The 15,000-nt window shown below is 37.4% G+C and overlaps 1 protein-coding gene across 4 annotated transcripts in view; it reads left to right on the top strand.

Annotated features, from left to right (window-relative positions):
* LOC110836165 (nephrin) overlaps positions 1-15,000 on the top strand; it is a 700,179-nt gene that overhangs the window by 251,716 nt on the left and 433,463 nt on the right. Inside the window, exon 1 of one of the 4 annotated variants that reach the window (XR_015537708.1) lies at positions 8,117-9,119. The exons of 1 other annotated variant lie outside the window; for it this stretch is intronic. Coding sequence is in view for 2 of the 3 variants with exons in the window: in XM_087358240.1 (XP_087214366.1) it covers positions 8,999-9,119 (121 nt within the window). In the remaining variant the exon portion in view is untranslated. Of the gene's footprint in view, positions 1-8,116; positions 9,120-15,000 lie in introns of those variants that run through there. 2 more of the 4 variants (XM_087358240.1, XM_087358244.1) reach the window with 2 other exon arrangements.

The raw sequence follows: 15,000 nt of genomic DNA, 5'->3' as shown, positions 1-15,000 counted from the left end.
CGCTCGACGAGCAGTTACTTACACGTACTTTCCACACTGACCCACTGTTGGTTAATGATGGAGGTCTTCTCAGACGTTCCTTGCCATGTTTTAAAGGACTCGTCTTAGATGGATTCTGTGCCTTGGCAGGGAAGTCTTTAATCCTTCACTGTAGGTAAAACTAGAAGGAGATTTAATCTGTGTTTGATATTTATTTTTCCATAACGTCCAAACTGGGGCTCTGGGGCCAGACGACCTCTTTTTTAATGGGTATCACGGTTATTTCCTGGGGGTGAAGCGTCCGAGGCTATTTACCTCAATCAAATGACGACGTTTAGATTTTGTGCATCTGCACCTCAACTCCTCCATACTGCTGCATTTCGTAATGCCTAATTAAGTACCAGGGACAACGTAATATGTCCACCTTTTCCACTAACCGATCCAGCCACCTTGGAATTCTGCTGAGACCACCAGCAGCAAAAATTGAAGAACCTGCTCGTCCTCTTGTGTAAACACTGAGTCTGTCTTGCAAAGAAAAGTTTAGTTTTGATGCATGCATCCCACATCCACACAGTTACATAACACAGTCTTTAAAAGTTCCTCTGTTTTGTGGTTCTAAGTGAATTTTAGTGCAAAACCAGTCCACAGTGATTTATATCGAACAGTTATTTGACATAAGAGTAAAAGAAATGATGCAAGGAAGCTGTATTGCAGGCAATGTTCGATTTATCGTAATTTGTTTGTTATCTGGTATCAAAACACCAGATCACGTCTTGTCCATTAAAGATTCTCATTCCATTTGCGGATTACGCTACCTTTGTTACAAGTCCCTGTGCTTTACCCTAACTTTCCCACGTTGTCCGGCAGTAAAGCTGGCGCCTACAGCTAACCAGTGTTGCTATTTATAGCAAATTGTTCCAGGAGATCTTCTTCCGTAACTCGCTAGTTACCTACCTTCCACTGAATTACTGACCCCAGCCAGCCATTTCTTAACCTCTCCCCCCCCCCCCCCCCCCCCCGATCGAACTAAAAAAACAAACATTGTTTCTCATTACAGCGTACTATGTTCGAAGTTCTGTTTTGACTTTAACTTCACTTATCTGTTCTTCTCTGTCTACCAATCTTTTTGCCCTTTCCGCGTTCTCGTCTGTATTTCTAAAACGTCTGATAAATAGGTCCGTATGAAGAGTCGAGGATGCAGGAACAAAAACTGAAATGAAATTTGTTTGAGTTGAGTTCTCTGTCTCCTAGCTAGTTTGCTCTTCTCCGTTTCTAACGTAGGCCTGCTTGGGGGCGAACTCTGACACTGACTACGTTGTAACTTAACCAAGTCCGTAGACCAAAGTCCTTGAGAAGAATAGCGCAGGTGGTCAGAAAAAAGTATTCATTCCTCTTACAAGATCCTAAAATTATCATCGTGTTAACAAGAGTGGAATTTATGTGAAAAATTCATAACTAAATTTTGAAGTTGTTAAATTTTCCCTTTTTCTTGCTAGCCTCAATGTATAGTGTGAAGCATGTGTAAGAAATAAACGTCACAATTTCACCCACGTTACATATTCTTCGTGTTAATATTGTACAGTTTGTTTAAGGGACCTTTTTCAGTAGCTCGGACTATATAGATGGTGCGAAAGTATTTGAAAATTAACATGCAGAAAAATCCGGAAGTATGTATGTATATTTGAGTGTTTTCACGGTTGTATTAAAGCCTGTCATTACATTGGTGGTGTACTGTAAAATTTATAATCTTCCCATCAGTCGATATTAATCTTATAAATAGGCCTATATGGGTTATCTGAAGGCTTTAAGATAAACAGTGAATGCTTTTAACAGAACGTCATTAATGAAAAGTTGTGAATGGTTTATGTGTTAGGTGAGTATGAAGTTTTTCTGTGCTTAAAATGTAACCCTCTGCATTTTGAGATTAATTTTTAATAGAATACCAGCGGAACCGATAAAACTTATGATCTGTTCGAAGATATAACAGGAATCTTTCTCGAAGAATTGAGGCGCATAAAAGAGATTATATCTAAACGTACTGAAATAATCGACAAATTCGGAGTACACTAACGCGATTTACCATTATTACACGTGGACTATTCTGAAAAGAAACAGCGTAACTTAATAAGACGACGTTAAAAATTTCCACCTTTCAGAAATATCTTCGAAATAGCTGGTCTTGCAAGGATTTGAAAGAATAATCGTTAAAAAGAATTAGCATAGGTTTTGCAGGGAATAATTCTCTTCTTATTTTAATTTCTCGTTGGTGTACTGTTGCTATTGGACTTCCGTGTTTGGTGTTGTCTTTGTTGTTTTTGCATTTTGCTTCAAATATGGGCCTATATGAAGGTGGTAAATGAAGAGGGAGATGCAAGAGCTTTTATTTTAATTGTAATTTATTTCTCAATTGAGGACGTTTTCTTCTTAAACACGCTCTCTGTGACGTATAATGTAGATACATCAGATCGAACTTCTGATTTATTTGCATCAACAAAAATTGTAAACACCCTGCAAAATGTGCTACAAAATTTATAGTCTGCAAGTTTATGTGTGGAAACGTATTGCATTTGGAAATGCATTGACTGATTAATCTGAAAAAAGGAGGAATGGGAAGTTACATGAATTCACTCAGAGAATGGTAAAACTGATTAATTATGACGTCTGTAGCAGGATCGTATTCATAGAGTTCTTCAATTTGACCACGGAAATCTGTTATTGACACTTATGATCTTTCTATGTTTAACAAATTACTGTATAGTCGTTAACAGTGAACAGGTTTGTTATATGTTACTTACAAATACAATTCAGGTGGCTTATTAGAGAGAATAAATCTATTGAAGTAAAAGTGCACTCAGTGATAGAGATATGAAATATAGTTTTATTTTCAATAACATTTAATTGGTTTCAATAAAATTTTATGGCGGCAAATATATCAATTCAGAATTACAGAGCGAGTCTACTATCGGCTGAAAGGTAGGAATGAACACAATTGTGTTTATCATCACTAGTTCGTTTTATTTATTCGATTCAATATAATTCTGGTTGCAGACAGCAGGGTAACGATAAAATTCGGTAGTGTTTTTGAAGCGATCCTCTTCTGATTTAACAGTGTACTCGCCTGTGTCTGAACAAAATCGGGGATCGTGCAGATTTGGTGGAAGATAAAGCGTCTGACTTGTTCTAAATTTTATAGCGAATTTTGCTGTTGTGAAATTATTAATAATAAATCAGTTTTTAAGTAAACTTCATATACTCAAAGAACATGTTTTATTTATTCATTAACATAAACGCTTTCATTCTTAGCACATGCGATCCTCTGTTATGCCACTTAACATTATAAGAATACAAAGTTAAAAACTGTGTTTATTATTAACGACTACGTTATTTACTTTCACACTGGTATATCAACACACACAAGTTTTTTTTTTTAAAAAAAAAAGCTTTGAAACGTTCATGAAAAGAAACGTTGTAGGTCTTATTGTAGATGGATTGTGTTGTACATGCGGCTTGTTTCTCATTGCTAATGAGTTACAGGATCTCACTCACGTTTTTTGCAGTTCGTGTAATACATATGTCATTGTCATTAAAATGTTGTTTAATTTTCGTTTCATCAGGATATACATGCGCACACATTCATACATATATATACATAAATTATTTTCGAGCGTCCCACTGATCTGTATAACTGTCAGTTGGATGACTTGGACGCCCCCACGGCCCGCACAAAACTTCTACGTCTAGTGAAACCAACAGATCTGCAGCCTAAGAACATTAAAAATAGAGCTTACCTCCAATACAGAACGTGATGGAAATAATTTGCATTGTTCTGCACGCAGTCCTGATACCTCGGTGAAATTATGACACACGTTACGTCTCAAGGCAGCTCTTTTATTCTAACTGGGACGCCCAGCGTAAATAGGTGTATACAATTTTACATACGTGATGATTTATTGTTTTTTTCACTTTGGAGTATATATTTACATTTTAAATTCATTACGATATTACAGGCACACGTTAATGTATATGTCAGTAAATGTAGTTTGATTGTCAATGATAAAGTTCAATTTAAACAGAAGAATAAGAAGAAGTTGTGATGTATTTCAGGGTGGGCGAAGTGTCTCAATATTTGCTTGGAGGAAATGAGAAAAACCATTGAAACCTCAGGAAGGATATCCGGTTTCTGGGCCGAAATTCGAACCAAATATCTAGTAAGTACGAAACAGGAGTTCTAGCCGTGTAAGAGGCGCGTTACTTGCAAGACTTGAATTACGCGGTTGTGAGCTGTGCTTCGTTCGATTCTCAAAGAAACGCTGTTTTAAACCATGGAAATCTGCAATCAGGATATCAGATTAAAGTCAAGATTAGAAACGAAAGCCTCGGAGTTACAGCTGCGTCTTCCACCTCCGAGTCATGTTAGTGGCGACAACCGCAGTTGTTTTGGTGAATCAGATTGAGTGCGTGGAGATGGTTACATGAAAATAGAACATAATGCTCATTTTGCTTTAAGGACTTGAAGACACCTTTTTACCTTTAATTGGAGCTGTTGTTATACATACCGGCGATTGCAAAGGAAAGTAGTGTAATAAAAATCCGTGAAGCATGCAAGTGTGCGACAGGTCACGCAAACCCGGAGGAAATTTATTATTGAAATAACTCACGCTAAGCTCGCTTTGAATTTATTATGTCTGTCTCTCTGTTTCTTGCTACAAATCTCATCCCCCAGGACTCATAGCAGCTCAGATCCTCTGACCATCTCAGATATGTTTTGCTAGATCAGCTATGAATATCATGCGGCTTATAAATCTTAAGTTTTCAGTTTGTATTGGTAAAACATGTTTGATTAAATTAGAGGTGTTAAAAAGGCATATAATTGGTTCAGCGGCCAATTATTCGACTGTTTCAAGAGCTTACAGTAAAAAGTATAAGAAATTCAGACAAGAATTTGTATGTCCGATAATAGTTAATGTACACTTACTGTAAATTTGAATAATTACTTATTTAGGTAATAGCTCCTGAAGGATATTCCTAATAATATCTTACAACTTCCCTGTATGTTACGATGTACTTGTACATTCGTGAGTAGACTAATTAAGTAGGGCCTACCTAGGTCCAGGTTTGAGCCTAGTTTTTGTCGTCCTTTCACTTGAAGACGGAAGTAGAACCAAATTCAGAAAAATTGAGGTTTTACTTACTCGTACATTACGCATACAATAAAAACATATCTAAAACTCTACCCGAATATATTTCAATAATTCATGACCGCGGAATACTTACACAGGACACTGATATGACGTATGTATTTCAGCATGACTCTGAGGTCATAGAACGCAAACCGTTGAAGTCATACGGAACACTGGTTGCATACTTACCAAAAAACCTTCTCAAAATATATTTAGTAAATAAATATTCATATGCGAGTATTAGAGTCTAGTGAGAAAGTAATTGGTAAACAGCATAGTCTCAGGTGAGTCTGTTGTAGTGATAGGAAACTGTTTAAAATAAGTGGAGGAAAATAAGACCAGGTTACTTCAATGAGTTGTGATACACATATTTTATACTCTCACTTCATTTTCTATTACTTTCCTTGCTCTGATATATTTGCCCGTTTTTCAACTTTCCAGTTAGTATGTTGGAAAGTGTGTAAGTGTGAATAAGCTTGTAGGCTCGAAGCAGTTACCGTTTCCTTTATAAGCCTATCAGTTTTTATATACTGTGATCAATTTCGTCTTCTCCTGCTGCTGCATGTTTTTCACACTCTGGCTAGATGTTGTTCAGACTGCTTGAAATAAAGGAGTGTGATACGTCGTTCATCACGAACACACGTGATGAGAATACTCTGCACGTGTGTCGCGTGAGAACTTTACATGATACATCTGAATCTTCATTGAACCTCTTGATTCACACACTTTTCTGCGAACAAGCGTATTTTTTGCATCCGGTGCTATAAAATTACTCCAGTTTCAGTTAAATTTTTCAAACTTACTTAAGACTTTTATGAGCCGAGATAGCTCAGTCAGTATAGTGACTAGCTACGGGCTGGACGACCGGGGTTTGAACCCGACGGGGGCAGAGGATTTTTCCTCTAGCCTCTGCGTCCAGACCGGCTCTGGGGCCCACCCAGCCTCCTCTACAATGGGTACCGGGGTCCTTTCCCGGGGGTAAAGCCGGCCGGGGCGTGATGCTGACCACTCACCCCCATCTAGTGCCGAGGTCAAGGAAGAGAGGAGCCATACCTCCACTCACCCCAAACGCCTACATGGCACATAGCGAGACAAACTTTACTTTACTTTTACTTAAGGCTTTTGCTGTTGTGTAAAGGATACTTAGTAAGATCTGAGGTTCTCACGGCGATGAATACGAAGATGGCTGTATTCTGGGTTGTAGTGACGTATAATCTTGTTGAAGTTTGCCAATATTTCAGATATAGAAATATTAATTAGTTTCAGTTGTAGTATAAAACACACATCATAACTTATAACCCCCTAAGTAGAATATTTGGTATTTGGCTGTTCGATGATAATCGGTTGGGAAAAGCTAGTATAAAATTTTAAAACCCAGAACGAACGAGGTCTTTTTCGTGTAATCAAAAAAGAAAATTGTGCTATGATCAGTGTAAGGCTTAGTGTTTGCAAAGTATGAGAGTTTAAAAGGCGCTAGAGTCCAGAGAAAGTTCAGTTTCAACTTCATGCAGTAAAATTTCTGTCACACACAACAGATATTACAGCATTTGCGAACGAAAGAATGTATTTCTGTGTTGGATTTAAACGTACAGGAAAGTGAAATCGGAACTTCTAAATTCCACAGCGAGTTCGATTAATAGTGAATCTCTTTCCAATTCAGTTCAATACGTGTTCGTATATTAAATTTATACAGTTAATTTTTATTGGACGGAAGTATAAGCACATTCAGGTTATAATTAATTTTATTGCCACAGTTCTCCCTTCTTCGCAACACGGTGTCTGCTTCTTATATCCCATTTAATGGCGATATTACCAAACCCGGCACAGTTTCACACAGCGACATGCTGTGTGTACGTCCGTTGGAAGCCTTAATCAATTCCAATTAGCTACATCACACGCCCGATGTAGTGCCGAGCCGAAAGACGGCTGAGCTTATGAAGACAGGGTTACTTCTCGGCTAAACGCATTATGCATTATACTCCCAGCCAGCCACCAGCACTCTGCGATGTGGAACGATAAGCCAGGGCTGTCCCCAGTATTAAGAGGATTCTATGCAACCGGTGACAGGTCTTGTCAGATATCTTAACCGATTATCCACGTATTCACACAAGAAATGGTGTTTGCTTTACTTTTAAAGATCGTGATTTGACACCAGATCTCCTTGTATGAGTCATTGTTATATCTCTTTGATGAGATTTCAGGTCCTCAAGGCGAGGTTAATGTAGATGGCTGACTTCTGAGATGATACGTCATGTAGACTGGTAGATACTGAACGACGTTTCAGAAGAGCCTATTGCCTCCATCGCCCGAAAGATTGAAGCCGTATGCTCCTCCGAAACGTCGGTTAATATTTACCAGACTACACGTCTCAGCGTCCCAGAGGACAGTATTTTCCATTTATTTATTCTTTGTTCCAGAGCAATCTGCTATCGTGTGTATCAAATTATGATTTGTAAAGTTGTAGAACCTCATCCGTCATGGATTAATATTGTAAAGATTTAGGGTTGGCTTCTAGGTGCTGTTGTTTTTATTCTGACTGTCTTGGTTTAAGACTTAAGAGTTGGGATTTAACCAGTAAAATCTGATTGTTTTTGATTAAAATGACTACGCAATAGATGCTCATATATGCAGATTTATAAGAATGAGTCGTTTAAGTGTGCATTATCGTCTATCATGCTTGATAAAATTTTTGTGATCAAACACTCATATCGCCTATCTTGTCAAGTTTTATGACAGAAAAGGTCCAAAAACTTCTGAAAGTCCACTACAATACTAGCCACCTCCATATTCAGTGTCTGGTTGGGACGGGAGTGCGGAAGAGGGAAGAGTGAATGTGTGACATAAAAAAAAAGCTGTAGGGACTGACTCGACTAGTTCCGGACGCGCTCGGTTGAGTTCGTTAATGTGGCGGGGTCTCCGAGACAACTGCCGAGCGCACGCGGGCTGCTACTTGAAGCCAGTGCGTGATGTGACACAGTCAAATGTGGAGGTAAGTGGGCCCTTGTTTTTTGGATGTGTTAAAGTAATAATTGCGAAAGAAACTCATTTACACAGTGACAATAGTAATGTTCGTTATTAATCCAGTGTAATCGTGTGCTTACTTCAACTTGTTTTACGAAAACACACATTTGAACTTAGACTGTGTTTTATAAACTTTACAGTAGTGGTCTCTGCGTTTGTGGTAGTATTTCATACACCATACCGATAATTGTTGAAAGGTACTTATCATACAGTTAATTTACTTTTCAGATATTGCTCAAAGAATATTTTTGTTGAAAGCTGAACCTCCTATCGCAAGAGCTGTCTGTGGAAAAAAATTCATGAAGGTTATAATCGGCCATTTGAATGATGACAAACAAATCGTGTTACATAAAATGTCTTTAGTCAGTGAATAATCTGCAGTGTTTATTACATTTCTTGTTCTTTAATTGACATTTATTTTAATCCAGAATAAATTCACACATGTAATGGTGTGTTTGTGTGCTAGTGTTGCATGATATCTGTACTAATGATTACTGTCGGTGATTTTAATTGTGTAGTTTCAAATATGATGCAGGTAACGATGATTGTTGTGGCATTGATTAATGCAAACATAAAAATGAATTAGTTGATGGGATCAGCTAAACATTTTTACGAGAACGTGTGTTGTGGATAATGCGTCATGAGACAGTAACAGATTGTGAGCAGATAATGTTGCGCGTAAGGCTGATAAACTTTGTTAGTGGTGGACGCATATTTTCTGTTTCTTAATATTACAAAATTACACGATATATTTACTATATGTGATTTTAATACTACACGCATTTTAGTTGAAGAGAGTTTTAAAACAGTGGAACAAGATGAGGACAGCAAGTCAAAGTGTTAAGTGTCGACGTAAAAGAAGTCGGCTTCTGTTTCGTCTGATTCTCACACTGCTGCAAGCAAATTGGACCCTGTCCAAGATCTTGGATGAAGAAACAGGTGAGTGACTTCATTAAATATGTGTAGCCATTACTTGCGTTTAAAACTCAACTAACACTGGCTTTAAATTTGACTGGGAGAGGAGAATTATGCAAGTACGATACATTTTCATAATTAGTTTAATCGGATTGCATTTCATGCCCTTTGTAACAAGCGGAAACTTGTCGGAAACGTGTTTCAGTGATATAATATAAATATTGAACGTAGTTATTATTAGATACGGTATTAATTTGAGTTTTAACAAACTCAGCTCATTGACAATTAACGAAAGCATTGATCCAATTCTAGTAGTAATGTTATTCTGAAATAATGGACTAACTGTAATAGTCCACGTATTTACGAACAATGTAAAATTAAGTCAACTTGAGTTGTATTTCGAACATGATGTTTTTGAAAAGCGACACGTTTACAATAATGTGACCAGTCACGTACAGACTGCATGTGTGTCGGCTAGATATTAAACTTAAGACCTATAACTTACCACTGAAGAAGTTCTTTGTTCTGGTATCAGCTCGAACCACATGCATTCTAACTCTCGTTACTTAAAGAAGCAGCAGACTGTTTCATTTTTAAAAGTAATTGTTGCATTTAAAATGGAAATGTGTTCTTCACGATGTTCTTTATTGTTGTCTGGAATTGTCCGTGTGAATAATGATCAAAATTGTAGTGTTTATGTAACAATAATGTTAATAATCGTAATATTAATTTTCTTTTGATAAAAGTCTGTCATTCGTGACATCTTGGGGGGAAATGAATTTATGTAATTCAGACGTTTGGTGTTTAAAGATCACGTGTTTTCTGTCGGCCGCTTGAAGCGGTGTGAACGACAATGGTCGACATCTTCATCCTAGATATTAGCAGTCCCCAATGACTCGTACTCCAAAGTTTTCAACCAAATAGGTGGTCGCTGCATTACCTGAGGAATTCCGTTAATAATTGAAGGGAGAATGTTTGTGGTAGAATTTACATTATTCAGCGATTTTTAGATCTTTTCTCCATTGGCATGATATGTATTAAAGGTACGTTTCCGTGAAGTAAAACTTTGATGTTCAAGTACTTACATTGACCTGTTCAAATTACGTTCGAAAATAGCAAATTTCACATGGTTTATTGATTTTATCAGATTATAATTGTATTCATTTCCGTTTAACTATACCGTTTACCAACTGGTGCTGTCTATTACAGATGATTTCACACTCGAGTAGTGTAGCAGAACAATAGAAGACCTATACGGCCTACGAATGAGTCTGAATGAATTTTTATTAACTTTAAAACGTATATTTATTATTATTTACTTTTTTCTTACTCTACAGACGTGAACCCCCCGGCTGAAGTGGAGGTTGTTATGCTAGCTGGCAGGGACTCTCGCACACCTCAGTGTTGATGACGATTATGATTTATGAGTTTCGGACATTGAATGATGATTTCTAGGGGAAAGCCTAAACTTGATCCAGTGCCACTTTTTTCGTCACATTGTCCATATGAACTTGAACAAAAGTTACTGCTGTGAGGAACCGATGTATAACCTGCTGATGAAAACCACATACATCATCACAATCATCAGAAATGATTTTGTGGAAGATCAAATGTTGATCATGATTTGATAGGATTTCAAGTTAACGTGAAGACGAAGAAAACTACTTCTGAACGTCAATGCAAGATGTTCATACATTTTTTGAGGTTTAAGACGTCTGTGTTTGTAGCTATTATAAAAGCTGTAAACACAGACGTCAATAATCATTGATCCCCCAAGAAAAGTTAAAATTTGTGTGTCTCTGACCAGCTCGCTTGTGCCACAAATATCTTATGGCGAGAAAGTCAGTGGAAATGGGATTGTCCTGCTGTGTAGACAAGTGCATACAATATTTATTTGTAATACCTGAAGGGGAAGACCATTTCTGGAGACCTAGGCGTAGATGGGAGGACACTATTAAAGTAGTTTAAAGAAACAGAATGTATGAATGTGAGCTTGAGTCATCCAATCGAAGTTAGGACCAAGATGCTACCTCATTTTAACACGGTATTGGACCTTCTGGTTAATCGAAAGGCGGGGAATATTTTTCAGACTGAACTACTATTAGATTCTCAAGGACTCCCTTGTTCCATCGAGTTAATATTTTATTCTACTACTTATTTGTTATGTTTTATATTTTATCTTCTGTTTCTGTTATGTTTATGATGGCAGTGGCCTTCTCAGATCAGCTAATAATTTTTTAAAACTTTTTACGAGTTTTATTTAATGATACGTATTTCCTTACGTGTCATGAAACTGTTGACAGTGGTATGTTGATTAAAAGCGATATTTTAATTGGTCAGAACTGTGTAATTACCATTGTTTATCTAATTTATATGTAGTTTATTTTAACGTCGCTGTCAGTAGCTCAGATTATACAGCGTCGAATTATAACAATGTTGTGTAATGTAACGCAATGGAATTTTGATGAGAAGCTTGTGAACATGATATCAAACTTTATCAGTTTAATTCACCGGCAGGTCCTACACTACCCATTGAAACTTGGCAGGTCTGCCATAATAAATACAATAAATTAATTAGCGTACTGACAGTCGTCACTCTTTAGTTTACACTTGGAATTTGTTGTTTGTGGTTTATGGTGATATGTTTTTGATTATGAATTAATAATCCGAATGAATATTTGGGTTATGGTAGAGGCGTGATTCCCAATTTCTTGTCAAGGGCAGAAAATAACATTAAAGTAACATAGACGCAACGACTCCTTCAAGATGTGTGGTTAAAAGATTGACAGATTATTCTTGAGACTCTGACAGACCCTCATAAACTCAAGTATTGACCAATTTTTCATCATTTGATCCTATTCTAAGGCAGACGAATGTAGTAGTCATGCCGTTTCATTCTAATATTCCCCCATCAACGCCTAGGTCTCGCAAGTGGTTTTCTTGCCTTCAGGTTCTCTAACGGAAATATAGATTTCTCGTATTTTCCATGTTTTCCCTCCAAACCCATCATCATCATAGTTATTCTTTTTATTAACATCAGGAAGCCAAATTGTATCAGGTGTCCTCCACCCTGAGACTTGTAGGAAGTAGACAGTCTTAGGTGAACAGTGAAATTACGCTCACTTGACGGAACTGATGGTTCATTGAAAGTTGAGCAAATGAAAACTAGGCCTAAGTGACTCTTCGCGGTAACTGCAACACCGCTAGTACCAAAATCCGTAATTGGATGCGATCCTGATCCATTTACATCCACTTACAATTCTCACTTGTCTGTAAGAAACGTCTAGTAGTTCATGAGCAACCACTTATTCGACGCAATGTAACTAAATCAATTGATAAATAATCATTATATAAGTCAATAAAGTAGAAAACAATCAAGGCATCCTTGAAGTATGTGACGTGGAATAGCCTGATGAAATAATCGGGGAAGTACGTGCTAAATGTATCAGTCCAAAGGCGTCATGAAATGAGTCTGATTTGGTTACGTGGCTTACCCTTTTAAATGATGGTGAATTACTCTATCGGTATGTAGGCTGAAAGTAGGTACATTTACAGTGAAATTTAATGTAGCTGAATATTAAATGGTCAGGTTTGACGCACTTTTTTGCGTAGAAGAAAACGTCGGGACACATCGGAACATCTGTCACTTTATGTACGCAAGTGTGTTTGCTTGTAGCCTGCTGTTATTGGCATATGGGACGAATAATCCTCTGTTCTGTGTGATATATTAATACACACTATTGTGTCTACGGTTTTAATGGAAATCTTTACTTTTGCAAGGTTTATCGAGACCATGGCTGGGGTGATTATAAGGAGAATGTAAGGTACGAGTAAAACGCATTCCAATGTAACTTGTATTCGAAATTGGGACTTACGGAGTTTTAAACGTAATACTTACCTGCTGAAAATTGCGGTTTGCACTGATATAGTCCTGATTGCCTCTTCTGAAAATGGTGTAGGCTAAAATTATGTAGAGGTCTGTACCTGGGGAAGCCGAATTGATTATTTTTCTGCTTTTCACATGGACAGGTAGAATCATGGAATGTAGTGCCTCTGTTTTTAACCGTGACCCAAGAGGATGTTTCAATATGTTCCTTAGGGTTGCTTTACAGTGAATTTTTTGTACTGATGGGTTCTGTCTGCATTTAGTTTAGGTCTCATATTTGTGAACAAAAAAATGAAAAGACAACAAAAAAAGAAATTGTTTTCAGTAACACCAGTTTTTAATATTGCACAGGACCAGAACAGAAAATAATATCTGAGAAGCCAGATGCGAATTTGTTCATACGTCGTATGGCCAGGTCCATTAAGAACTATTTCTGAAAATTTTGTATTGCAGAGTTTTGCGAAAAATTATCGAGCCATTTCAATCTTTATTTTAATCTGACAGTTTTAAACGTCACTTTACATGCTTATTCTAATGCTATTAAACAACTGATCTTTATGGTTATGACGCGTTGTGTTTTGTTTGAGGTATAAAGAGAATTTTCAGTTAAGAATTCTGGTATCCGCGATATTGTCAGGCCATCACTTCTGCTGGTTGCCTAACTATACGTAGGTCCTATGTATTAATAAAATTATTGGCAGTTTATCTTTCCAAAACGCGGTATACTACTGGTTATCTCATAACTGGTGAAGATAGCGTTTTATGTCCAGTTTTACAAAAAATTTATTCACATACCTACCCAACATTTTACAAATTATAGCGTGTCACAACGGTCACAGTCACGTAGGTTGTAACTTCCCCCATAATAAATACAGACGGGTTATTTGGTGTGGTAACAAGCTGTATCCCCGAAAACGCTTTAATTTTGAACGTTTTTCTCAGAGCTAGCGTGATGGGAGTGTTTGTATGTGTGTAGAGGTCAATGGTGGTGTCGTTTTACATATCAACGCATTGCGGTAGAATGAAAAGTCGTCGTTGTAAAATTCGTTTTATTCCTCGGCTGGAGAAAAAAGTTTTCTGGGATACTAACAAATCTAGATGAAGCTGTAAAACTTGTAATTTGTTTCGTCAAATTAAAAATTGAACATCGCTCTTTACGAACAAATATAAAACGTGTTACCATAACTCACAGAAGTGCGATGGCGTCCCAGATCGTGGTGGATGGTTCCATATTCACACAATGCTCAGATATTGTATTTTCTCAGTAAATTATAATGAAGTTCTTTAATACGATTCAGCTGATATTTTGCTTTAAAAACGATTGTAGCTACTACTTCTAAAAATGCTGTGCCATATAGAGAGTGGTAAAATATGAAAAACAAGAAATGTTTGAAATGACAAATAATGTAATATCGTGTTGAGAATACGAATATTTATATGTAACTTTCAAGCGTTCTTTACACGAAGCGCATAACATGGAAGCTCGATTGGCACGCGTGTGTCTGGTCACATGTTCACTTCCAAAAGTTCTTAGAAGTCTTTAATGAGATTTATCTGTACTAGTGTTTCGGAGCCGGTCTCCCTCCAGCTTCTGGCAGGCCTCGGTAATTCATCCCGGTCAGTACTCTACATAGCTGGAAAAAAATAACATTTTGTAATTGATTTCTTTCGTTTTCGCCAGTGAATAGTTTGTGTTCAACAGTGTTAATTAAGCCTACAAATTCAGCATCGAGCTCAGTGTCACTCCTACCTCTCACGGGTTCACCCCCTCACTCACTGTGTCATCTTACGCGCACTGTCACCCCAGTTCCATCTCACTGAGTCACTCCTTCACGTTCAGTGACACCCGAACATTGTCACTGTTACTGATCCACTGAATCACTTTTGTCAATCGTCACCAAATAACTCTCGAGGCGCACACACTCAAAGTCATTGAGTCACTCCTCTTGATCTTGCATCTGTCCAGATATCACTCTTGTCACTCCACCCACGCACTATTCATTTAATGTTCCCTTTAAT

The sequence above is a fragment of the Zootermopsis nevadensis genome, unplaced genomic scaffold (assembly GCF_977971745.1).
Source record: "Zootermopsis nevadensis isolate Lab colony 2312 unplaced genomic scaffold, Znev_1.0 Znev_ptg000029l, whole genome shotgun sequence".
Taxonomy (NCBI): domain Eukaryota; kingdom Metazoa; phylum Arthropoda; class Insecta; order Blattodea; family Termopsidae; genus Zootermopsis; species Zootermopsis nevadensis.
The sequence above is the reverse complement of the archived record's forward strand: the minus strand, read 5'-3'. Positions and strand labels throughout refer to the sequence as shown.